Below are 26,665 nucleotides of genomic sequence, written 5' to 3'. Positions count from 1 at the left end.
ACCCGTCGCGTTGTATCAGTTGGGCTTATAAACGAGATATTTATTTTAACAATTCAGTCTGTAGGACACAGCGGTTTTTTTTTTTCGTTTGTTGGTAGGACCTAAAAGTTTAGCTAAGATTAGGGTAAGGTAAGGGCTGGCCAAGCTAGGGTAGGGGTAGTTTCTCTTCAGAAACCCTGCAGTTCCCGGGTTGTCAGACATCAAAGAGTAACAGAACCGAATGAGATATATCGTGCTACTTGCTGACGTGTCATCAATGTCTGTAATATCAATATTAGATGAAAATGCTACTCCAAAATCCTTTCGGCAGCTCCGTTTCGTTACTTTAAACTTAAAAGTAAACTTGCACTTTAAACTTGCACTGGTCGGAATGAATCTTCTTTTACTATATTTATTTATATAATTACAGCAACAACAGGAGCAGATGCTGCAAATGCAACAGAACCAGCTGTACCAGCAGGCGCAGTACATCCCCCAGAATATCCTCCAGGTGGACCCCAACATCTTAGCGCAGAGCCAACAGGTCGCGCAGGCTCAACAACAGGTAATACTGCTCTTACATATATTCATTGAGGAGAGTCTTTTTAAAAGAGCTTATATTTGTATGGTGACCATAGAGAAATACGCCCTTTTAAAAAGACTCCTCAATTAGCGGCTCTATGGCTTCGCCATTTTGCAAATTTCCAAATAGAGTTATCACTTCCAGGTGAACCAGGCGCAGCAGCAGCTCAACATGCAGAAGCACATGGTGGCCCAGCAACAGCTGGCCCTCCAGCAGCAGATGATGACGCACCAGCAGCTCCAGGTCCCGGGACAGACGCTCTCCCCCCAGCACATCCGCACCCTCCAGCAGCAGCAGTACCTCGCGCAGCAGGTCGGTGTGACGTGCAGGTGTACTACAGCTGCTCCAGCAACAGATATACGCACTAGCAATATTGCAGCAAATATAGGGCGTTTTATGTCCAGGCCATGTGCCGTTGACCTTAGCAAACACCCGCCAAACACATTTTTAATTAACGCTGTTCATTATATTCCAGGAACTGCAACTGCAATCGCAGCAGAACCTCCTCGACCAGCAGAACCTGGCGCTGTACGCTCAAAAACAGCAGCTCATGGGGCAGCAGCAGCTCAGGGTCGAGGAGATGCTGCGAGCGCAGAGGCCCATGTACCAGCGACAGGTAAAACCCTACTACTGTAACATCTGCAATGGCAGCTCTGAGCCTTCGACGCTTTAGGGTTCCTTGAATAACATCATTGAACTTTCGGCACATCGGTTCGCATTTTATTACACCTATCTCTTTTATCTATTCTGCGGTTCATGTGTACAATTTATCACTTCCCAAACATATTTCAATAATTTTAATTTTGGCGAGCCATCAAATTACATCTTCTCAAATCCTAATTTTATGATAATTCGGTCAAATGAAACTATGCGACTTATGAATTGGTTGCGATCAACTGGTTGAGATAAGATAAGATAAGATAATGTTTTATTGTCAAAATTGTGTAAAAAGTATAACATGTTATAAATTATAAAGGTATCAACAATTTTGCCCATTTGAGAAATGATATTAGACGAATTATTTTATTATAGTAGTTTCTCACGAAGACACTAGGTGCTTTGGTCTTTGCCTATCTATAAGACACGTATAGCATAATTAAAACTCACTGTATATAACTACTAAGTAATTCTTTTGATTGCCAGGCCTCTGAACAAAGCCAGGTCAGCTCCGCGGACGTGCACGATCAACTAGTCAACGAATACCAAAAACCCCTCCAGACGCAGATGTCGGTGGACCAGTACAACCAGTATTTGGAGCTGCAGCAAATGCAGAAGCCTGAGGAGTACCACCAGATGCACCAGATGCAGGGGCAGTCGCTGCCTCACAATGTGATGAACTTTAGGTAGGTTGTGGTGGCAGGGTCGCCATGTGAGGTGAAGTAGGGAAACAAACTCTAGTATTGTAGATATACTAACAGTTAGAAAAAGTACAGTCTAATACAAGCAGCATTTAGGAGTTGCAGCAAATGCAGAAGCCTGAGGAGTGCTACTAGCTGCATCAGATGCAGGGGCAGTCCCTGCCTCACAATATGATGAACTTTAGGTAGGTTGTAATGGCGGGGTCGCCATGTGAGGTGGGAAGTAGGGAAACAAACTCTAGTAGTGCAGATATACTAAAAGTACTCAGGAAAAGTACAGTCTAATACAAGGAGCTAAAGCAAATGCAGAAACCTGAGGAGTATCACCAGATGCACCAGATGCAGGGGCAGTCGCTGTATCACAATATGATGAACTTTAGGTAGGTTTCTGAAATTGGCAGGGTCGCCATGTAACCACAAATAAACTCGAGTATCGCTGCATACTAACTAACAGTCATTCAGTAATTTTTTCAGAAAGTGAGGTGGGAAGTATGCTTAAAGTATGCATGCTCGCAGTTATTCAAAAAAGTACAGGGCGATTCAACAGCTGCAGCTGTAACAGATGCAGAAAGCTCCTAAGGAGTACCACCAGATTCTTCAGTTGCAGGGGCTGTTGATGAACTTTAGGTAGGTTGTAAGTAATGGCAGGGTCGTCATGTGAGGTGGGAAGTAGGGAAACAAGTGAACTCTAGTATTGTAGTTATAATAACAGTTAATCAGGAAGGGTAGTTTCCTTTTATTTAATAATTTTCTTCGCTTCTAATTAATACGTACCCGTTTTGTATTTATTAACTACCGTATTCTCTGAATTAACATGTTGTGTCAATAAATATTATATTGTGTTGTTATGCAGCCTCGCGGGCGACCGGCAGATATCTAGTCATGAAGGCACCCCGGTGCAGAATTACGCCACGAACCCGCTGCAGATGTACCAGCCCGCCCAGTCGCAGCCCATCCACAACGTTATGCACTACCAGAACCAGATGGAACAAGTGGAACAGGTGGCGCAGTTAGCGCCCAGTGTGCCGCAGTCGGTGCAAAGTACAGTGCCACAAACGGTGCAGAGTTCGGTGCCGCAGACGGTGCAGAATTCTGTACCACAATCAGTGCCGCAGGTATGTCTTTTTTTTTAAGTATATTTCTTTTAACTCTTATAAGAAAACATTTTAGAATGCGAGTTAAAGTACTCTTTAACAGCAATCTTTAAGAAAGCTTAGAATGATGCGTATAAATTTAACACACTCAATGCCAGCGCGAGCTAGGGCGATAACATGGAAAAACCGTATGTAGCGAAAAGCGGCTACGAACAGAGAACCCGCTTTGAATGAATGAAATATTGCTTTATTTTTTCTTTTAGTGTATATTTACTAACTGAATTGTTGTAGGAGCTGACGATACCCAACTCGTTGCCTCAAGAGGTCCGACCAGCGGTTTCCGAAGCGCCCCAGGCTTTAAACCTGCCCGAGCCTGAGAACGGTTCAGGCAACGGCAGCAATAAAGAACAATTCCACACGCCGCTGACGGAGTTCCCCTCAGGAGCCACCCACGAGGCTGCCATACGCCAGCCTGAGCTCGCCTCTGTGGAAGAGAAGCAGGACAGCAAGGAAGGTGGGACTTGTATAACACATGCTTGTTCAATGTTTCATGTTCTCTACTCTCATGTAGTACGAAAGGGTGCCGCGTTAAGACACTTCGAATATTCCTTCGGCCTCGCGCATTAATAGGTGTAACCATAGCAGTGGCAGCGCGTCCATAAAACTTGACTCCTACCGGCTTGCCTGTTTTTGGACTTTTGAGCGGAGTTGTAAAGGAAATATATAAGCCAAAGTAGCCCCTATGAATAAGTTTGACGCGCCGCCACTGAACCATAGTGATCTTTGGTTCGTGTCCGATCTCTGCTCTGCTCGCATAAAAGTGCGCTTAAATGTATCGCTTTGGGCTACTGCAGGGCTTATACGAAGCTCTGCCATCGGCCTCGCTGTTTTATCAGACTTGAACATTCATTCGTGTCCTTGCTCAGCTCTAAGGAAACCGGCTTTGGGCCTCGCAAGAAAGCGAGGTCGCTCGTAGACTCGGACCTTTTATACCACCGATGTCTTGTGAGACCAACATAAATAAATTCATCATTAATTCTTTGTCGTTCTCGTTGTGAAAACTATAAAATGACACTCATCATCATCATCATCTTGTTATCATGTATAAAAAAAAGATATATAATGATAAAAATGAATTTCAGCGGGTACAGCGATACCATCTCCAATAACGGGCGACAAGAAGTCCCGCGGCTCGAAGAAGCGCTCGAGAGAGAAGGACAAGCTGCCCAAGCTTACCGTGCTGGAGGTGAGACTTACATATACTTTCACTCACAGACAAAACATCCTCCAGACTGAGCATAGTCGCGCTACCCCCTCTGCCACGCATGCGGTAATTTAACTCCATGTTCGAGTCGAAAGTGTCTTTGTGTGACGTCCGTGTTTTTGAACGGACCAATCACGGCACGGGACTTCGCTTACCTCGTCCCGCGCACCCCCGCTTTTTTGGCATCATCGGTTGCATGAAATAATTGCTCTAAACTCGTCTAGAGGATTCCTAGTCTATGCTTTCACTTTAAATTAAATAATGCCAAAAAAATTGCCAAATCGACAACCGATGTCTTCAACTTTAAATCGACCTGAAGTTATAAATATGTTATAAGTTTTAGTCTAAGGAATAAGGATATAACGATGTGTTTAGGTGAACGAGACGAACGTGGAATGTCAGCTGGAGTCCAAGTCCAAGACGGTGACGTTCAAGTTCGACGTGACCGACGTCAACCCCGAGGAGATCGCCACCAATCTGGTGAGTACTCTATTTCGTAATCTATAGTAAATTGAGAACCGCATCCGAAAATATGAAAACGCTCTTACGATGGTGGTGATGATGTGATACACGCGATGAAAGGTCAAAAACGCTGAGAATTTGTGTCCGAAGTTGAGAACTCTATAAGTGGGAACCAATTTAAAAATAGACAAACTATCCAATCGTGCTAAGTGAACTACGATTTAGACGTACCAGCATCAGATGCATGTCTAAAATTAAATAATAATAATTAATCATTAAAGTGTCAAAAGGGCCTCTGCGTGTTGGCTTCGGCTTTGCGCACGCGTCCCAAAGGTTCGGAACACCATTGTTTCGTAATAATAATTTGAGGTAAAGTGTCATTCTATGGAATTTGCTAACTATGTAATTGTAAACAAGCCGCCATATTGAAATGAACGATGAATTTACTAGTGACTTTTTGTTTATATAATTAGCAAGTTCCATAGAATGACACTTTAGGTATTTGACTTTTCGTAGTGCTGGAAGTTGAGGTATTAGCGGCAACGGCCTCCTCAAAGTATTGTCGGAGAGCCTTGACTGCCCTATAACTAAATACTGGGTCGAAGTGGCATTCGGCGGGGCCAAATAGGATGAGGCCGCGACCAATCGCGGGCCAATTTGTCATGTTTTGTATATTTTCTGTACCTACTAACTTAGTTATTTAGTCAAAATTGTTACTAACAATATATGGATCTTTGATCTGCAATAAATGATTTTTTATTTTATTTAAAACCATTGGTATGTTTGTGTAATTTTACCAGGTGTCGAACAATCTGCTGCCGGATTGGCAGGCGATGACGTTCATGGAGTTGATAAAGGACATCGTGCAGCAGCTGGTCACCAACCCGGGGTGCACTCCCGTGCTCAACCCGCAGCACACTGCGCTTCGCCTGCAGCTAGATAAGGTAGGCAGCTGGTCACCAACCCGGGGTCACAGTACACTAAGAACAGTAGTGAATCTAAGGCCGCTCGGCAAGTTATTTGCCTACTCTTGCGTTGGCGCTTAGGGTTGTCACTACTTTTATTGTACTTCCATATTGATACGCGACCCGGCCGCCGCGCCCCGCGCCCCACGGCGGGTTGGTCAACGACACCTTCTCGTAACTCATGAGGCCCTGGTACTTGTGCAGCGCTAAATTCAATTTTTAAAGAGTTTTTTTTCTCGATTTTAGCCACCGTAGCCTATGGAGACTAACAAGTAACGCTAAGCGGTATTCGTAGGCAATGGATGTTCCTATATTAAGGGTGTCACATGTGCGTTTCTGACTTATGATGCAATTGTTCCTACAATACAATACGACCGCGGCGAGCTGTACTGAGGCCTACCGAGAGCAGACAAATGCGAGCGGGTGGGCAGCGTACTCGAATGCACGCGATCAAAGTCGCGGTACAGCCCACACTGCCGCCACCGTATTCCCCCGTATTTTATGCTAATGTGTGCGTGGCAGCGCGTGCGTACACGGCGTCTGGCGCGCACGCACACATTCAAGCCGGCAGCGGCACATTTCTATGAAGATTCACTACTGTTCTTGTACTGTGCCGGGGTGCACTCCCGTGCTCAACCCGCAGCACACTGCGCTCCGCCTGCAGCTAGATAAGGTAGGGTAAACACTTTCGGTATGCTTGGGATTCAACTAAAACTCTTGTTACGCTTAGGATTCTGTTATTGCGACAGTGAATGTATTTTACATGGGCCGCGATGTTGTAAAAACCAAAGCAGATTCTGATCTAATATGATAGTTCGATCAAGATTTTATTTTTTATCAAGTACTAAAATGTCAAATCGGGTCAACCGAACTTTTTTTTGTATAAGGGGTTTCAAAATGGCTCACAAAGAGCCATGGAGCGCACCGTGCTCGGCATTAAACTGCAAGACCGCATGAGGAATGTCGAGATCCGACGCCGCATCAAAGTGCGAAACGTGGGTGGCGTCATCACCAAGCTTAAATGGAGTTGGGCGGGACATGTTGCCAGGCAGAGTGATGGCAGGTGGAGCAAAATGTTGACGGATTGGTGGCCGCTCTCGGGTGGAAGAAGCGCCTGGTGTCCAATGGCTCGTCGGGTGGATGACATTCTAAAAATCGCGGTCCACTTTTGGATGAATTAGCCTAGGACCGGGATAAGCGGCGTACACGAAGAGAGGCCTATGCTCGGCAGTGGACGATTGAGGTCTAGAATGGTGACGATGATGGGGTTCGAAAACGAGGTATAGGATTTTTCATTGTAATGGTTTATTGTTTTTGTTATCAGACTGACTACGACAGCGAGACGACGGAGCGCGAGGAGAACCTGACGGACTCGAACCAGGACAACTCGGAGTGCACCACGCCCACCGCCAGCGCCGACCACTTGCCGCTCGCCGACCTCGCGCTCGACCCGCCCGCGGCCGCGCCGCCAGCTGCGGGCGGCCCGCCACCACCCGAGCCGCACGACCACGAGCCGCCGCCCAAGCCCAGCCACATAGACGATATTGCAAGGAAGATCAGCACCGCCTCGTCTATAGGTATGCCATTTGTTGATGGCTCTAAGACTGGTATTTCATCTGTCCAATATCGTGGTCCAATGTCATTGCGTTTCATTCTCTCACTAAGCAAAATGTAAGACACATTGAACAGGTGGAATAGCAGCCTTAAAAAACCTTTTCAATTTAGTACCACCGCGGTCAATACTGAAGGACCTGTCCTCTCTCCTTCGGGGATCATTATTGCGCTTAGTTTAAGACTATCCCATTTATTTAAGTAATTATAAATTTAGGTTTAAACCCTCCTTAACTTTTTCAGTCTCTTGAGCTTTAAAGTACGTAACTGGCACAGTCAGTAGGATATTAACTGTAGATGCCTTGTGAGCCAATCTCGATTGATCAGGCAAACAAAATGAACACTAAAAGTACGCAGTACTAGTAGTTTATTATATCACTACATCTAAAATAAACTCCCCCGCCGCGTCTATATGTTCGCTGTATATTGTGTGTACAATTTATCAACCCGTGCAAAGCTGGGCTGGATCGCTAGTTCTATTTAAATTTAATTTTTAATATTTATGTTATAATTAAATACTAACAAAACTGTTCATTTCGGTGGAAAAACGACTGTTTTCTAAAGCTCTTGCTCTTAATTGTAACATGAACTATTGTTTCCTATTACAATATATTTTCTGTAGGTTCCAATCAATCGGACGGCGGGTCCGCGGCGGCCGACCGCGCTCCTTCAGAATCTCACCCCGCCGACGCCAAGCCCGCCGCGCCGGCGCGCAAGATCTCCCGCTTCGTCGTCAGCCCCGTCGTGCCGCGCCCCGCCGACGTCGACCCCGACAAGCACGACCAGAAGCTCTACTCTGAAGTCGCTAAAGAGCCTAAGCCTGAAGTCAACGGCCTTGATAAAGAGCCGCAGAAAGAATTCGTTCCTACGCACCAGTACTCGGTGCCGCAGCTTTCACACGCGCCGCAGACTTTAACAGATCATAGGCCACAGGAATTGAGTAGCGCGACTAGTAGCATACCCAATAGCATACCTAATAGTATACCAAACGTACCTAGCAGTATCCCAGCGCCGGTGCAGACGATTCCCGCCCCTATGCCGACGATACAGAGTATTCCGCAGCCGCTGCCGTCGTTCCAGAATATTAGCCCGTTGTTAAATACGCTGCAACCGAATTTGACGACGCCGCTGCAGATCGCGACGGATACGCCGCTGCTGGGGCTGAGTCAAGTGAGTTGTTTGTATAAGATTGCAAATACTTCGTAAACAATTTTGTAAGTGGGTCATTCCATAAGAAACGCTACCAAAGGGTTGAAAAATGAAAACTGGTTTAAGAAGTCAAAACTAACCTATTTCCATAGAAAACATACCGAACCTTCATGTCACAAAAAAAAAAGTAAAAAAAAATGTTTTTTTATGGTAGCTCCTGTACAAAAAAAATATTTTTAATTTTTTTTTGCATTTAATCCTGTGATGTGGGGTGTCGTTGGATAGATCTTTCAAAATGAATAGGTGTCACCATCAACAAGTTTTTGATTAAGTGAATATTTTCGGAAATATTCGCATCGAAAGAAAAATAATTATGATATCTTCGAGAAACAGTTTTTATTGTTAAGATAATGTATTTTAAAATAATTCACCATTTATTACTTATATTTTTAATCGAATTTATTAAAAAGACAATAATTTCAATAAAATGAGCCATAATTTCGTATAAATCTGTCTTAATTTCGTACTCGTAACACCCGAAACGAACCATGAGTAACACCCGAAACAGGTAATTTATTTTATTAAAATTAAATAAGAAGTGATACTAAGTGTTACTTCAGTGTTTCAGTAGACTATACTAACTATTATTACTTGACATAAATAAAACTGGAGCTTACTTGATAAAATTCGCTTAATTATGCATTTTGGTACTGATGGTCAGAAGGTATAGGCCAATTTGCGTAACGCCCGAAACAGCTACTTTTTAGTGATTCTCTCGTTATTTCTCTTATACTTTAATAATGTGCGTACAGGAAAGGAAAATATTATCAAAGTAGTAGATGAATCAATAGTTATAACCTCCTAGTTCCTGTTACAATATCGAATAAAACCTTATTTTATGAGTTCAAGTGTAACACCCGAAACGGTGGAATGACCCAAGTCATATAAAAGTTCGTCGAGTTAAGAAACAAAAAGTTTTATTTTTCTCACTGCTGAAGTTAAAGATATCCTTAGAAGTTTGGAGAATGACCTATGTATCATGTAAATAATCGAATAAAGTAATGCTTGTTGGCAAGGGCCAAAATCTCAGAGCAGGCAGGGCAAGGTCGCCATGTGAGGTGGGGCATTGAAGGAAAAATCGTTCGTACTGAATATAGGTTTATTCTATGTTAAAGAAGCGCTGGTGGCCTAGCGGTGAGAGCGTGCGACTTGCAATCTGGAGGTCGCGGGTTCAAACCCCGGCTCGTACCAATGAGTTTTTCGGAACTTATGTACGAAATATCATTTGATATTTACCAGTCACTTTTCGGTGAAGGAAAACATCGTGAGGAAACCGGACTAATCCCAATAAGGCCTAGTTTACCCTCTGGGTTGGAAGGTCAGATGGCAGTCGCTTTCGTCAAAACTAGTGCCTACGTCAAATCATGGGATTAGTTGTCAAGCGAACCCCAGGCTCTCATGAGCCGTGGCGAAATGCCGGGATAACGCTAGGAAGAAGAGAGGTAGCAGGGACCAAGTTGCTACTCTTACCGCTTCTTGTGGCTTGCCAAATCAGTGCAAAGGAGATACAGATTCTAGTAATTCCGTAACACGAACACGTTAATACAATATGTATTTATCTATTAGGTGGGCACACCAATGGCCGGCGAGCTCGGCCTGAACCCCGGCCTGAGCCAGCAGGAGCAGCTAGCGAACCGCCTGTCCTTCCCCACGCAGCCAGTGGACTCGTACCCTAACGCCGAGAACATCCAGCGGATGCTGCTCAAGCAGAACATCATGAAGTGAGTGTTGGAGTATTGTAAGTTACTTGCCAAACTCCACCTGAACCATTTTGACTTTGTGTCCCTTCGGACACAGTAATTTATACAACATTGAGAGTACTAGATGTTTTACGTGATTTCGGGGTTCGTCTCAAAGTCAAAGTCGGTCAGGTGGATTGGTAAGTAACTTACAATACTTGACATAAGTGTCAGAAAATTACAAGAGAGCACAAGAGGCACCATCCATCTCTTTTATAGACCTTAAACGTCACAACTGACACTGCTACTGCGCCATTACGGCTTTATAAAATTTGCTTAGGTCTTTAATAGGACCAATAGGTGGCAAGAAATATTGCCGAATTTCCATACAGTGTGACATCCCTTAACTCTTGATCTTCAGCTGACGGCAGACGCCACGGATAGGGTCCCGTTCTCCAACAATGTTGCTGTTTCCCCACACTTGACACTGTGATGTAACGTCCCTCGTTTCCGCAGCCAACAGCAGAACCTGTCAGGGCCGAACCTGCTGGGGCTGCTGAACCAGCCGGCCTACCCGCAGCCCGACCTCATGCTGCACAACTCTCTCCTCAACAACGCGCAGCCTGGTAACTACTCCATATCTACACTTCGTAAAGGATCAAGCACACCATAGCTATGTACATGGCTTACTCAGTAGGATGCAGGGGATCGATCTGCCATCTTGTGGACTAGATAAGACTTCATAACATGAATTGACTTTGACGCTTGAAGCCAAAAAGAAAGGCGCTTCTGTGCTGCCCCTGCTGATAACACTTCCTACGGATTTGACTCGTCCATTTCAAATTTTATGACAATTAAAAAAAATGTTTTAAAGGTAGTGGACTATTGTAGCGTACAGCACAAGAGCTCTGCTTATTGACGCAAATGATCAATGTCAAGTTGCAGATGTAGACCACTAGGTGGCAGACCCTTAACGCGCAAAAGCCAACAAAACGCATAAGGATATCTCGCCACAAAATACGAGTTTTTGATTAATCCTTGAATAAGCCATTAAGCAGGGTAAACCTTTTATTGTATGAATTTTTCATCTTTTTGTAGACATCCTTTTAAACTGTTATCCTTGTAAATGGTTTGTAGTGCTCATGTCAATTTCTGTCAATAAATGGGTTTACCCTGTGACGATTGTATTACCTTTATCTATCGTTCTAGTTGTCATGTCACATGAGATGACGCTTTACCCATCCATTAAATGCACAATCGATCTATAGTCTGTACGGTTTATTAAGACGTGGCACGATATAACAATAAATATTATCCACTGATTGTATAGTATGAATTTTCTCAAATGATTTTTACGCCTAAGACCCTAATCTGTTAAACAAAAGCCATTGTTTTTATTTGTGCGAGCGGTGGGCTCCCGTGTAGAGCGCGTTCCATAGCAACAATGCCGTTTGAAAAGCGGCTTTATCGTGGTGGTTTTAAGGTTCAAATCTATGTACATGTAACATGTGGTAATGTAGGACGATCGACCACCTCAATGTAGGCGAGCGCTCATATTATTACATAGATTTTAACCTTAAAACCACCACGATACGGCCGCTTTTTAAACGACATTGTTGCTATGGCACGCGCTCTTCACGGAAACCCACCGCTCGCACAAAAGATACAATGGCTTTTGTCTAACAGATTAGGGTCTTAGGCGTAAAAATCATTTGAGAAAATTCATACTACGAGTATAAGCAGTGTGTTTTCGATCTACAACTTATTCTGTCTCAACCTTTTCCGCATGAATATGATGATCGTGTTTATAGTTTTCAATCTACCCTCGAATCGACCTGACGACGTTAACAAGTAATCTTAGACATCCCACACTAGCGTATTTTGAGCGTTCCCGTCTAGTCAAAGTAAATGGCGTCGCCGCGCAGTTGCGCCAACGTTGCGTCGAGCAGCAGCTATAGACGCTAGACGCCGACGCTCGGGGGACGCTAGTGTGGGGTGGCCCTTAGAGCCTCTGCTAAGTCATAATTTAGAATTTAGAACCCAATCATTTTAGTTATAACCATGATTATCATAAACCTGACGTGTTTCCCTGTCCCTTGCCTATGAACCAGCCCTCTGATGCCCTGTAATAGGGTGTCACTGTGTGTGGCACGTGAGTGACTAACCGCACGTTTGTTCAGCGTTGTCGCAGCGCCTGCCGCCCTACCCCGCCTACCAGCCCATGCTAGCCACCGCCAACGATCTCTACGGTAAGTTCATGTCATATATCTCCTCTATCCTGTCGCTAGATGGCATTAAATCAACATAGCTTAATTTCATAGCGATTAGAATGCCCAAAAAAGCCGCCTTGCGAGGAATTGCCGCGCGGAGCAGTCCAGCAACTATGCCTCGGGCGAGGCATGTTTTCACAAACTGAACTGCTTTTCGCTGCAAGTTCCTTGCGAGACGGTTGGCGATTTGACTGGTGTGCGTTTGTATAATAGTTTAGGTTTAGGGAATATACTCGTACAATGACATTATTTTAATTATATTTTCTCAAACATGCAATGAAATATTGATGTTATGTTCCTTATAATAGGCTGCGAAGTATGACGTTTCAGGTTCGGCTAGGACAAGAGGTATTTAATGGAATTTCATACAAATCTTGCAGGCCGGCAAAGTCCTCTTTTTTAATTTCCATTTCACAGATATTTGTGACACAGCATCGTGGCATTCAGCCATTAAAAAAAACTAGAGGCAGTATTTGCTTTATGGTTCGTAATGACACTCTGCCACTACGCCTATAAAAAAAAAAAAACAAAAAACAATGTTTGCTACAATTTGCAGTTTTATTTGTATAAAATCAACATGAACTTAATAAATAATACATTATTAACCAAATTCTGTAATTTTAAATTATAAATTTAACTACACAAATAAATACATTTAAAATATTTCATCTAAACGTTAGCGGTAAAAAGGTCTACTCAAACACGCGTAGTTATTTTTTTAAATTGTTATGGAGGCAAAGTTGAAAAATTTTCATTCTGTATTTCTGTTTTATTGGATTTATGGTGCGTTGTTGATTTTTTTACTTTAATATGAGTCCCGACAAAATAATGAAATTAGTTTTAATTGTAATCGTAGGAGTTGGAATTGGCAGCGTAACCAGAATTGATTTTAAATGACTTACTGCCTCTGCCGCCAAGTCAAAGACGAAGTATCTATATGGTTGCTTATGGCAATTTTATTATTTTAGAATCTAAGAAAAATGGCTTACAGTTTATTAGAAACAGTTTTGTGACATATTTTAAAGAAATGAAAGTAACTACAAAATCGTGAACACTGGAAATTATACTTATTTTCTCCATGCATAAAGCAACGATGTATGTGAAATATGATATCAACATGAAAGACTATGTAAATTTATGTGACGAAAACGACAGTCAGACGGATACAAGGCGAAAAAATCAAAGATACATGAAAATATACGGGTAGTAAAAATACACGACTCGTGTAAAACATACGCGTGATAAAGATATAGGTACGTGTTAGTTATATTTTGGGTGTAGTTTACTTTTAGTTTTTTCTATAAATAAAACTTGGGTTTCGTGGATTTTTTATTTTATTTATTTCATTGCATGTTTGAGAAAAGCACTATACATACCTCGGCGGGAAATGGGGTTGCCCGCGCTCAGACCTATCCGGCCTCGCTTCGCTCGGCCATCTATATGTCTTCGGCCGGCAACCCCTTTTGTCCCGGCCTCTGTAGTAATACTACTGTGTACTATTCTTCGTTTTAAATCTTTGTCTCTTTGCTCTTTTTATAAACTAATATTTTTTATAGTAATATACTGGTGACGTGAAAATTATTCATCGTATAGGTTCTAAATAAATTCGCCAGCAGTGTTATCAAAGCTCCGTTTAATATGCTAGTCCTGGATTTCTATTTTTTTCTTAAACAATCTGAACAACTTATGATCAGGAATACGTGAAGCTTTCAAGCCCTAATATTTAGTAAAATGAAGAACATTATTGAAATGTCATAATGATTGCAGGGCAGCAGCAGGCGCTGGGCGCGGGCGGGCTGGTGGCGCCCGGGCTGGTGGGGCTGGCGCTGGGCGCGCCGCTGCTGCCGCCGCTCGCGCTCAACCAGAACCTCATGGCGCAGAACCGCCAGAACCTGGGTCTGTACATAACCAACTTACCCCCTTATTCATAAACCCACTACAAACCTCTATTAGCTAATAATCGTTTGTCTTTATCTATGTATGATGAACCCTCGTGGGCGTCTGACTGAGGATATATGCTACTGGCCCGCGGTCTACAAATAGCGTCAAAGTTTTATGGTGGAATCGAACACACAATGTGTCATTTGTGTGATGACCAATATCTAATCTGAAAATGTTGTAACAGGTCTTGCGGGCCAGAACCTAGGTTTGAGCGGTCAGAACTTGGGCCTCGGCGGGCCCGGCCTTGGCCTCAGCGGGGCCGGCCTCGGTCTCGTGGCGCCGCTCAACACCCTGCAGCGGGCACGCGCCTGCTCCGCGCAGCGCAGGATCCAGGAGGACTTGCAAGGTGGGTGTACACACTACAGTCCGCCTACTGTTCTACTAATACTACTGTCATCTTGAGTCACAACCAGACACAATATCAAAACTTGGAACCTAAAAAGTCACTTTTCTTCCGATTTGATATGATATCGGACTCAAGGAATTAATTTTGAACTATGAGCCAGCAACACACTTGTATGAGCAAGATCCTCGTAAAATAGTTAAGGCAGATGTATCATGATGCTTCGTGAATGTCAGATGATGCTCCGTTGGTTCCTCATTGTGTTATTTGACACAAAAAATGACAGATTTTAGGGTTCCGTACCCAAAGGATAAAAACGGGACCCTATTACTACTCCACTGTCCGTCTATCTGTCTCCAGGCTGTATCTCATGAACCGTCACAGCTAGACAGTTGAAATTTTCACAGATAATGTATTTCTATTGCCGCTATAACAACAAATACTAAAAAGTACGGAACCCTCGGTAGGCGAGTCCCACTCGCACTTGTCCAGCTTTTGTAACTGCATGGTGTTTAGCAAAAATGTGTCAACCCTCATACATTTTGCAATAAGGTGTTAACTGAAAAAAATAACGCTTAAACTTGACATTTTATGAATGTGGGTTTTGACAGTTGACGCATTTTCGCTTAGCACCATCCACAGTAAGTATTATGTGTTCCGTACTCCACATCGGATATCTTCATTGAGAGAGTAACGCGATCGTTGACCAATGATGCCGCTAGCGTCTATGTAGTCGCTCCGCCCCACGCCGTGACGTAGTTCCGCTTCCACTTCCTGCGAACCGTTGCTCGCTCCCCGCTACTCGCCACCGCCATGTCTTTGTTTCGTCGACCGTCTTGACCGATGGTCCGCAAATATTTTTTGCGTATATTTTTGCAGCATGGTGCTTTAACATTTCCGATCCAAAGCTCGGTCGATTAAATAGTGAGATATGGCAGAGATCGCCACTATTAGTCTTTTGGCGGTCTCGCGATCGAAGTCATCGAACGGTGCTTTTCGATTCTACCCACTTTTTTCTTGCTAAATTAATTTTCACATTCCATGCTGCTAAAATCGTTACCGTTAACTCGCATTTTCGAGATCGAAGTAGGAAGTGCGTCAGTGGTTTTTGTTAACAAGTGGTAACAAGTCGCTCCGCATCGGAGAGGGAACGCGCGGTCATCGTGCCTGCGGCGGCGGCGGCGGCGCCCGGGTGGCGCGGCGGCGGACGGCCTGCGCGCGCCGCTGTCGGGTGCCGCGCTTCGCCGATAAGGAGGTTTGGATTGTCTCGAACCATCCGGTGAGCCAGTTTAAGATATTCTAATTTTATTGGCGTTCAGAAGTTACTTCGACACTCGCGGAGGGTTCTCAGGCAGGAGCCTGGGAGTACCTCGTGTTGTTAGTTGCGGCGCGCCCGGGGCGCCCCGTCCCCCGGCGCGGGGGCGCGGGCCCGGCGCCCGCCCCCGCCCGCGCGCGCCGCGTCTTCTGCTGTCGTCCAAGGTGACTCCGAGACACCGCGACGCTGCGGGCCACGGTGGACGCCTCCAGTCCGCAGGACTCGGCGAGACGTCACACGCCCGCTCCTGTTGCTGCAGTCGCGGTGCGGACGCCTCCAGTCCGCGGGACCCCGAGAGACGTCACACGCCCGCTCCTGTTGCTGCAGTCGCGGTGCGGACGCCTCCAGTCCGCGGGACTCCGAGAGACGTCACACGCCCGCTCCTGTTGCTGCAGTCACGGTGCGGACGCCTCCAGTCCGCGAGACGCCCGCTCCTATTGCTGCAGTTGCGGTGCGGACGCTTCCAGTCCAGCGGGACTCCGAGAGATCCGCGTGGCTCTGCGAGACGTCACACGCCCGCTCCTGCAGCTGCGGGCGCATCGCGGGTGGATCGCGCCAAGGTGAAGGCGGACCGCTTCTGCGTCCCGACTGCTCGAGCGGAAGGAAGGTAAGTTACGTGTAAGCAGTGGAAATGCTACGAGTACAGCGACGATCGCCGCGTTGGTTGCCGCCCGTCATGACGTCGCTGGTGACCTACGCGCCGGTGGTGGCCACCACGATGGCACCGCCGAGGGCAACAGCGTCGCCGTGATGATGCGTGCAGCTACGAGCCTAGCCATCGGCGCCTCCCGTGCCGGTAACGTCCGTCACGCGCACCGGCGCCTGTCGAGCTGGCCGCCACGACGGCGCCTCTCGCACCTGAGCCTGGCGACGGTGGCCGCCATGATGGCGCCGCCCGCTCGATGACGCCGCCTGCCCCCCGAGCTGGCCGCCACGATGGCGCCTCTCGCATTACGCATCGACGCGGCGGCGGCGACTGCCACAATGGCGCTGCCCGCCACGATGATGCCGCCCGCCACGATGGCACCACCACCTGCGCACTGGCGCCTCTCGAGCTGGCCGCCACGATGGCGCCTCTCGCCTCACAGCAGTGCCTCCCAGACCAGCCAGCCAGACGGCGACCGCCTCATGCACCGGTGCCTCCCGAGCTGGCCGCCACGATGGCGCCTCTCGCCGCACGCACCGGCGCCTCCCGAGCCGGTGGCGGCGGCCGCCACGATAGAGCCGCCCGCCTCACGCGACAACGCTTCTAGAGCGGGCCGCCACTATGGGTCCTCGCCTCACGCACCAGCGCTTCCCGAACCAGTGGCGGCCGCCATGAGCCGCCCGGCCTCAGGCACCGGTGCCCCCCCCCCCCCCCCCCCCCCGAGCCGGCCGCCACGATGGCGCCCCTAGCTTCACGCACCGGCGCCTCCCGAGCGGCGGCGGTTGCCACAATCACGCCGATGCTGTCCACCGATGCTGCAACTACGACGATGTCGTCCCTTGCTCGCTGGGCGCCACAGTATCAGTTTTGTCCTGTCCACATGGTTCCATTGAGGTACGCAGGCGCCTATAGCTATGGTGCAGGTATAGGTATGGTATGGTACAGCACGAACAGACCGCTAAACTCTTGGTTTCGGTTAAAGAATCCTCCGGCGACGGCAGACAAGGTCGTAAAGAGCCCCGTCCTAGCGCGGCTCGACTGCCCGGAGTTGAAAGCGGTAAGATATGTCGATACTCAGAGGAAAATACGTCGTGTTCCCGGGTTTCATAAAGGTGCTGATCGACTTCGCTGTGTCGCTTCGAAATTCCTACGACTTCTCGAGGCCATGGAGTGGTCCAACCGGAGAACAGCTAGCGACAAGGCCCTGTGCGACCGCTCGAAACCGAGGTGAAAGGCATCGAAAAGGTCTGCAGACTTCACATAATTATCTCTGCTTGCTCGCGCTCTCCAGCTTAAGTTCCGTCTTACAAAGACGAACTCGTGCGAAAAGCCATAATAAACAAAATGGGACAAATAAACCCGCTGCGCCTGAACAAGCTTGAGTTTCCGGTGCTAAGAGAAAGGGGCCAGGAGGACTCCAGCAGTTTACATCTGTCTGTATTCAACTTTATCGAAACAGTTTTGTTACGCAAAGCGCCAAAATCGATTTTAGACTTGATTTCATCAGTTCGATTTCCTTAAAAGCATGCTATTAACTCGATGCCCTATACTAACTCGATATAGGGTGTCTCTTCGGATAAAGCGAATTAGACCATCACGCTCCTAGACATCACGTGGGACACGCGGCACAACACACCGATTGAAAGTTTTCTTTTTCGCGACATACAGGCCTGCCTTGCTGCAGAGTTTCTCGCAGAAATGAGACTCAATGCCTTCTGTTCAGTCTCAAATTCGCAAACTTTAGTTCATGGAGGAAGGTGAAGCCTTCGCAGTCCCCAGCAACACGGAGCTGCCGAAAGCCTCGCACCACTTTCTTCCTCATCTTATGCAAGCAGTCCGTTACAATCTCCAATATTGGTAGACAATGTACGAGGTAAGGCCCTCTCAGCGAAGAGTAACCGTTAACGGGCCGCATCTGCAGCGCTGACGACAGAAGTGTAAACATACAACCGCACCGGTACAGTATACATAAAACGACGGCGACACTACATCCCTTCCGTTACTACGGTTGTCGCAAAAACTGCTGATGCCAGCAGATCGTCTACAGGTCGCGCTGGTTGCTTGCTACTTGCCAGGTCGGTACAACCCCCGAGGGCGACGGTTTATCAAGAAGTCACTGCGCGGCCGAGTGGCAGCTGCGCCCAGCAGCCGCCGAGACTGTCTTCGCCTGACAGGCGCCTTGTTGGCCGGCCTCCGCTTTCGAGAGCCCTCGCACTGTGCCACGGTATTTCTTAACAGACTCATTGAACTGCTACCACGACCTTTGACAGCTGCCTGTGAGACTTGGCATGGATGTCTCCACCTCCCAGCCTAGTCTGTGTACTGCGACGGCGTGATAAGGAGTCTTAAAGTAGCTGTGGTAAGCTTGCAATTTACTGGCGGTCCTAGTGAACACAACGTCAGACCGCCCTCCCTTACGAGTCAACGACCTTAAGAATGAGGCGTAGCTCCTGTCAGATAGGACGCTCCAACACCGAGCTGGCGGGATCAGGAGTGACGTCCGCTACTGGCGTGACTGGCGCATGCATATAACATGCCAAGGTCTAACGCTACGTAGCGAACGAAACGCAACTGTCACTGTCTCACTAATATGGAAGAACCGGATATTCCCGATTCCGGTACTGTGTTTGTATAGAAAACAGTAACGGGAGCCCCTAGATCGTCCCCTTGTCTAGGCTGCATGTACGGCCACAATGTAGAAACGGTCTTTATGGTGCATCAAAAATAAGATCAACTGCCAGGTACCTCTATCCAGTGAAGTAGCGAGCTATCTCAGACGTCTATTTCTATTATCCATGTTAGCTTTCAGAACGATATTCGTTCATAAGCCTCTCACAAGTGCTGTGTATGAACCACTATCGGACACTATGCCTTCTTCCAACGCCATTAATAGCGAGACCAGCGCCTCCCAAAGCACCAGCTTGGGACGCGAGACATCTACTTGCCCTAATTTAAATAGCCCTACAACGTTAGGTACGTTAGAAGAAGTACGATAGAATAGCTGCCGCACTTTTGCTGTTAGCATCAGGCCGCAGGGTCAATGACCTTACTCTACTACACTGTAGCCCGGGCAATTACATAGATAACTTTAACGCTATTATTTTGTGTCCGAAATTCGGCTCTAAACCAGATAACGTGTCTTACCGACTGGACTCTTAGAAGCTCCGGAATAAAGTATAGACCCAGTATAAGTAGGTAGTCTGGGTACGTCACCTTGCGAGAATTACACAAAATGTTAGGGGACACTTCGCTTATTTCTTTCAGCCACAGTCTCATCCAAGCCGGCCTCGCCTACGATTGCTTTCGATCCACGATGTACTTAAGAACTAAATTGGCTGGAAAGCTATTCACTTAGCGATATTTTCGCTTAAAATGTTAATTGGGAACATGACTCGCCGAGATTCTGCGGATCGGATGCGATTTCGAATGAGAATCCTCTTAAACCAGTTTAACGTCAGATTCGAACCTGAGATTACAGTTTCAATTCTCAATTTCCTGTAATTCACATTATAAGGAGTCACTGTGATTTCATGGGTTGCAATATGGTGTATACATATTTATTCTTTCTCTGAGTTCTATGACAGTAGGTGTAGCCCTATCGCTTGCGCGCCCGCTAACTCGCCACCAGGAGATAATAAACAGGTCTCAATGAAGATATCCGATGTGGAGTACGGAACACATAATATACAAATTTTACCTTCCAATAAAATTATTATTATGTTTCCTATCCACATCGGATATCTGAGTAATGCCTTCCTGCAGGCTTCTAGGCTACTTTTATGCCGACGGTACTTCTCCTCAACAATGACATGGCGGTGGCGAGTAGCGGGGAGCGAGCAACGGTTCGCAGGAAGTGGAAGCGGAACTACGTCACGGCGTGGGGCGGAGCGACTACATAGACGCTAGCGGCATCATTGGTCAACGATCGCGTTACTCTCTCAATGAAGATATCCGATGTGGATAGGAAACATAATAATAATTTTATTGGAAGGTAAAATTTGTATATTTTTGCGTACGAGTCATAAGGGTCGCTAATAGAGTTGTGTATCGGTGTGCAGGCCTGGCGACGGGGTCGCAGGGCTCCTCGCAGCCCAGCACGCCCAACAAGCCGCACTCCTACAGCGAGTACATGATGACGCTGCAGCACAAGCTCGCCTCCATCTCCAACAGCGTGAGTACCTCTTGTTACTCATATACAGGGTGCTTCCTGTAACAAGAGCAATAAATTAAACTAAAGGATGCACTCCTCAAACTGACCAACATTTGTTCAGCCACTTTTAAAAATTATGAATCCTTTAGACTTCCTCTTTTTCATACAAAATAAATATTGCCTTCAATGTACGCTGACATCAGTGTGTTTGACGTTGCTTGTCACGCTGTAAACATGACAAAATTTGAAATTCATTGCGTCTTAGAATAAACTTTAAAGTGTAATAAAAATCAAACCATGAGTTATTTTCAAAAGTTGATGAACAAATGTTGGTCAGTTGGAGGAGTACAGCCTACAGTGTAATTTATTGCTCCTGTTACAGAAAACACACTGTATAATAGTACTAGGTGCAGAAGACTCACTCTCTAACAAAACGCGTCTGTCACGATCAGCACAGATATGGCCGCTAGGTGGCGACAGCGCCACGCGCGGCTTATGGCTAGCCACCAAAATTGGGGTCGAACGGATGTACTTTTAGCTACCTGTAGCAAAGCGACGAAATCGCGGAGTGAGCCACGCCTGTCATGGTAGCCTGGTACCCCGCTTGACAACTAATCCCTAGAATTGACGTAGCAACTAGTTTTTACGAAAGCGATTGCCATCTGACCTTCCAACCCGGAGGGGAATTTAGCAAAGTTTAGATAGTCTCACAAAAAAGAGTAAAAATTAAAAAAATGGCAATATTGTAGTGTCGACCCTTTGAAATCAATCTAAGGAAACGGTACGACACTACAGTATTGCCACTTTTTAATTGCTTCTCTTTTTCGTCAGACTATTAATAGTCTATTAATAGTCTGACATAAAAGAGTTTAGTTAACTAAAACTTTAATTAACTAAAGTTTGGTAAGGGCCAGTTGCACCAACCACATTTGACAGACTGATCAACGTCAGCCGGCGCGCCCCGGCGCTTTCCATACATAAAAATTTTGCGAACTCTTTCACGATACGAACAGTTTGGTGCAACCGACCCTAAGGTGCACTTGCACCATCCCATTAACCCGGGTTAACCGGTTAAATTTAGAGTTACCATGGTTTTTTTTTTTTTTTTATAAAGCCATTTATTCCATATTTCACATAAAAAGGATAATTACAATTATAATGTGTTGTTGTTATAGTTGTTAGTTTCTTTTTCCATATAGTTAATGTTAGTGTGGTTAGTTTATAAGTTTGTTTGAAATATGGACCCCTTATTGGGTAAAGGCCTCCTCCATCTTATGCCATGTTTCCCTGTCTTTGCCTTTATTCATCCAGTCGCTTCCTGCTATGTCTTTTATGTCATCAGCCCACCGTCTTTTTGGTTTTCCAATTTTTCTTTTCCCTGTTGGCCCCTTCCATTGTGTGGTTGTTTTGGTCCATCTTTTATCTGTGTAACGTGAGATGTGGCCTGCCCATTTCCACTTTAGTGTGAGTGCATGTTTAAGCGCGTCAGTAATCTTTGTTCTATTTCTTATGTCTTGGCTTTTTACCTTTTCTATTTTTCTAATATGTAGCATGCTTCGTTCCATTGCCCGCTGAGTGCATTTAATTTTTTGCTTTACGGTATCTGTGTACACCCAAGTCTGGCACCCGTACAGTAGACAAGGCAGAAGGCAGGTATCAAATACCGTTTTTTTCATGTGCAGGTTATAATTCCCTTTCAGAATTTCTTTTAGGGACCAGAATCTATTCCAAGTAACGTTTATTCTTCGTGTGACTTCTTCTTCATTTTTTGATTTTCTGAATGAAAGTTCCTTGCCTAAATATTTGTAGTCTGTCACATATTCTATATTTTTGCCATTAATTATGATTTGTCTTTTGCGGCTGTTAGTCAGTATCTTTGTTTTTTCCGTATTCATTTCTAAGCCGACTTTAGAGCTTTCATTATCAAGTGAGATCATCATTTCTTCTAGGTCTTTTGGGGTCTCCGCTAAAATGACAATATCATCAGCAAACCTGAGATGATTTAAATATCTTCCATTGATATTAACTCCTTTTCCTGTCCAGTGTAGGTTGTGAAATACATCTTCAAGTACTGATATAAATAGCTTGGGCGACAGGGGGTCACCTTGCCTGACTCCACGCTTTATACTTATTTCCTCTCCTCTGGTTTCCAATTTTACCTTGCTTGTGCTGTTTGTATAAATGTACTTTAGAATGTTAATATATTTTGTATCGACATTTGCCCTCTGCAATGCATTCCAAATGGAATTGTGGCTAATACTGTCGAATGCTTTGCTATAATCTATGAAGGCCACATACAGAGGTTTGTTGAATTCGTAGTGTTTTTCTATTATTTGTTCCATGGTCTGTATGTGGTCTGTTGTGCTAAAACCTGAACGGAAGCCCGCTTGCTCTATTGGCTGCAAATTGTCAATATCCGGTGTTATCCTTTTTAGCAGAATGGATGAAAACAGTTTGTATAAGCTAGGTAGCAGACTGATAGGCCTGTAATTTCCTATATCGAGGGGATCTCCCTTTTTGAAAAGTAGTACAATGTCTGATGTGCACCACTGTATTGGTACCGTTTCTTCCTCCAGAACCATGTTAAATAACTTTGTTAAATGGTGAATTATAGCGGGTGCGCTTATTTTGAGAGCTTCATTGCATATCCCGTCAGGGCCAGGACTTTTTTCGGCTTTTAGTCTTTTAATGTGGTCAAGTACTTCGGTGTTTTCAATTGGTTTGGTGGTGCTTGTTTTACTGCTGATATGTGTCCGTGGATTTGTAGTATCCTTGTTCTTTTTACTGTATAAATTTCTGTAGAAGAATGTTGCGTGGTCTATAACATCTCTTCTTGAATTTGTTTCTCCTGATTCAGATTTAAGTTTTTGTATCCATGTTTTGTGTTGGTCTAATTCTTTGAATGCTCTTTTAGTGCTTCTATGCTTATTAAGGTTTCTCGTGATGATTTCGTACCTATGATTTTCATAGTCTTTTTTGATTGACTTCTTAGTTTCTTTAAATATTCTGCTTAATTCGTTTTTCATGGTTTTGTCCTTGTTTTTTGTATGAATTAGATCAGTTCGTTTTTTTATAAGGTTTTGTGTATCCATGCTGAATATTTTGTGTTGACTTGTCTCTTCCTTTGACTTTTTTTCTTTAAGACTTTTTATCAATGTTTGTTCTAGAAGATTGTAGTATTCTTGCATATTATTTTCTAACAATTGACAATTTTCTAGCTGTGCTCGGAGATTCTGTATATAGATTTTAGTTTCGGTCTCTGTCTTTGGAACATTTAGTGTTGTAGCGTAGTTTATTCTCCTCTTCTTCAAATGTTTTAAAAGTAGTGTGGCTCGTAGTAGTCTGTGGTCTGATGGGAATTTAATGTTGCTTAATATCTCAATATTTGTAATTAATTTAGGATTGTTGGTCAATATGAAATCTATTTCGTTCTTTATTTTTTGGTCTGGAGATATCCATGTCCACTTTCGCTTTCCTTTTTTCTTAAAAAATGTATTCATTATTGATAGCTTGTATTGGTAGGCATAGGATATTAGTCGTTCTCCCCGTTCGTTTCGTTTTCCATATCCATATTTCCCCATAACTGGATAGTCTTCTGGTCTTGGGCATCCGATTTTAGCATTAAAGTCTCCCAGCACTAATATTTTGCCATAAGCTAAGTTATGTGCCCTTTCCATGTCATTATAAAATTGTTCTATTTGATCTTCATGTGCACTTTCTGTGGGAGCATACGCTTGAATTATTGTTATAGATTTCTTATCAAATACTAGTTGTAGCACTGCTACCCTTTCAGATATACCAGTAAAACTTTTGATTTTATCTTTATGTTTTTTCTTTATTAAGTATCCCACGCCATGCAATCCTTTCGTTTGTCCTATGTAACAAAAAATATAATCACGGTACTCTTCCATATTGCATCCCATTCTTCTGACTTCTGAAAGTCCTACTATATCACAGTTGACTTCTTCTAGGGCATATATTAATTCCAAGTACCTTTCTTTTGATGATAGTGACCTGACATTAAATGTGCAAATTTTGAGAGTTTCTTCTTTGTTTTCATCCTTTTTTTCACTTTTAAGTGGAGGGTAGTGGTCTGATTCCCCACGAGGACCAGTCGTCTTGGGGAATATTTGAGTTTTGTTACTTTGTTTGGGCTTGTTTGTTGTGTTCCGGCGGCTGATGACCGAATCCTATGCGGCATTTTCTAAGGAGGGATCAAAAGTTGTTTGGACAGCAGAATTGGTTGCGTTCTTCTTTTCCAGTGGAGAGTTGGAAGTTTGTTTAGCAGCGGAGTTGTTTGCATTCCTCATTATATCAAATGCATTTAGTCTGTTAGTTTTTGATGCTGTATGTTGTTTGCTTGGTTGTTGTATACCTTCAGGTGATGTTGACATATCTCTTTTACGTTTCTCATTGCCCAATCTCCCTTCTTTGATGACAATTTTGTCGTAATTGATAAATGCATAATTGCCTTTGTTTCTTTCTTCTTCCAGTTTTGGCTGTAACTCTTTCCTCTTGTCGAGAATCTCTTTTGGATAGTCTTCAGAAACGTATATATTTCTCAATTTCTTTTTATTTTTCATTATTTCATGTTTCTTCCAGCTATTTACTAATGTCATACGAACTGGTCTTTCTTTGCCGCTGCTTTTATGCTTTCCGATTCTATATATCATATTGATGTCCCTACCTTCCAGAGAAATATTCAAGTCGTTATTTATTTGTTTGATAACTGTTTCCATCAAGTTTCTTGACGAATTTTCATCTTCCTTTATGCCGTACAGAATTATGTTATTTGACCTCTTATTTTTTTCCAGAATGTGTATTTTTTGTTTTAATTCTTGATTTTCTGACCTTAGATCCTCTAGATCTCTTGAAAAGGGTGCTAATTTTTCATCCATCTTCGCGACAATCTCTTTTGTTTGCTTTTCTATTTCGATTTTCATATTATCAAACAGTGTTTGTAGGTTATCCATGTTTGACGTTATCTTTTCTTGTGTAAAACGGAACGTGGTCGTGTGAGCGCAGCTTAATTCAATTCGTCGTAGGGGAATATTAGTTCAAATCTGGCAACACTGCGCTGGATGTCATTCACTGATGTTGACACTTATCTGTCTATGGTTTGATTTGACGTATAACCTTAAACTTCACTCTTCGACTTATTTTGTATGTTATAAGTTTTGTTAGAACGAGTTTCACTTAGTTTATTTGTGTTTGAGTCACTGTCGGGCGTTATGTACGAGATTTAAATGTTTTTAACACGAGGTATAACGTATGAACACAGTAATTTGGATGAGAAAGCGGAGCACAATTTCGCGTATCTTAACGTCACCATGACCGGAACCGGAAAAAAGGTTACCATGGTTACCAGTACAATTTGACATTAAGTTTACGCTTTAACCGCTTAACCCCGGTTAAGTGGGATGGTGCAAGTGGCCCTATGTGTTATGGATAAGGGTTACGGTTTAAAATGTATTGTGTATAAGGTGTTTGTGTGTGCGTGTTTGTCAGGGCCCGGTGTCGCCGCAGTCCCCCGTCGAGTACAGCCCGGCGCTCTCGCCCACGCACCGCATGCAGCAACCGCATAAGGTAACTATATCCTCTTAACCTTTTGGACGCCAATGACCGATATATCCGCACCGCAGGTTCAACGCCAGACTGATTAATCGGTCACATACCACAGAGCAACATAGACCTACGCGCATATGCATAAAGTTCAATTTCAGTTTTGACACCTCGGTGACGTGGCGTCCGTGTGACAGCTTTTGTGTTTGACACGGCGTCGAAAAGGTTAAGGCC

General features: G+C 44.6%; 1 protein-coding gene across 1 annotated transcript in view; it reads left to right on the top strand.

Moving 5' to 3' along the window:
* Nucleotides 1-26,665, top strand: part of LOC134675648 (serine/threonine-protein kinase WNK1-like) — a 68,716-nt gene that overhangs the window by 25,498 nt on the left and 16,553 nt on the right. Inside the window, exons 10-27 of the mRNA XM_063533977.1 lie at nucleotides 410-544; nucleotides 707-874; nucleotides 1,038-1,178; nucleotides 1,706-1,905; nucleotides 2,774-3,035; nucleotides 3,306-3,528; nucleotides 4,157-4,260; nucleotides 4,654-4,758; nucleotides 5,541-5,684; nucleotides 7,030-7,282; nucleotides 7,939-8,486; nucleotides 10,092-10,246; nucleotides 10,721-10,830; nucleotides 12,385-12,495; nucleotides 14,242-14,370; nucleotides 14,600-14,761; nucleotides 20,778-20,890; nucleotides 26,378-26,455. Coding sequence (XP_063390047.1) covers nucleotides 410-544; nucleotides 707-874; nucleotides 1,038-1,178; nucleotides 1,706-1,905; nucleotides 2,774-3,035; nucleotides 3,306-3,528; nucleotides 4,157-4,260; nucleotides 4,654-4,758; nucleotides 5,541-5,684; nucleotides 7,030-7,282; nucleotides 7,939-8,486; nucleotides 10,092-10,246; nucleotides 10,721-10,830; nucleotides 12,385-12,495; nucleotides 14,242-14,370; nucleotides 14,600-14,761; nucleotides 20,778-20,890; nucleotides 26,378-26,455 — 3,141 coding nt within the window. The remainder of the gene's footprint in view (nucleotides 1-409; nucleotides 545-706; nucleotides 875-1,037; nucleotides 1,179-1,705; nucleotides 1,906-2,773; nucleotides 3,036-3,305; nucleotides 3,529-4,156; nucleotides 4,261-4,653; nucleotides 4,759-5,540; nucleotides 5,685-7,029; nucleotides 7,283-7,938; nucleotides 8,487-10,091; nucleotides 10,247-10,720; nucleotides 10,831-12,384; nucleotides 12,496-14,241; nucleotides 14,371-14,599; nucleotides 14,762-20,777; nucleotides 20,891-26,377; nucleotides 26,456-26,665) is intronic.

The sequence above is a fragment of the Cydia fagiglandana genome, chromosome 22, assembly GCF_963556715.1.
Source record: "Cydia fagiglandana chromosome 22, ilCydFagi1.1, whole genome shotgun sequence".
Lineage (NCBI taxonomy): Eukaryota > Metazoa > Arthropoda > Insecta > Lepidoptera > Tortricidae > Cydia > Cydia fagiglandana.
This window is presented reverse-complemented; position numbering and strand designations above follow the sequence as displayed.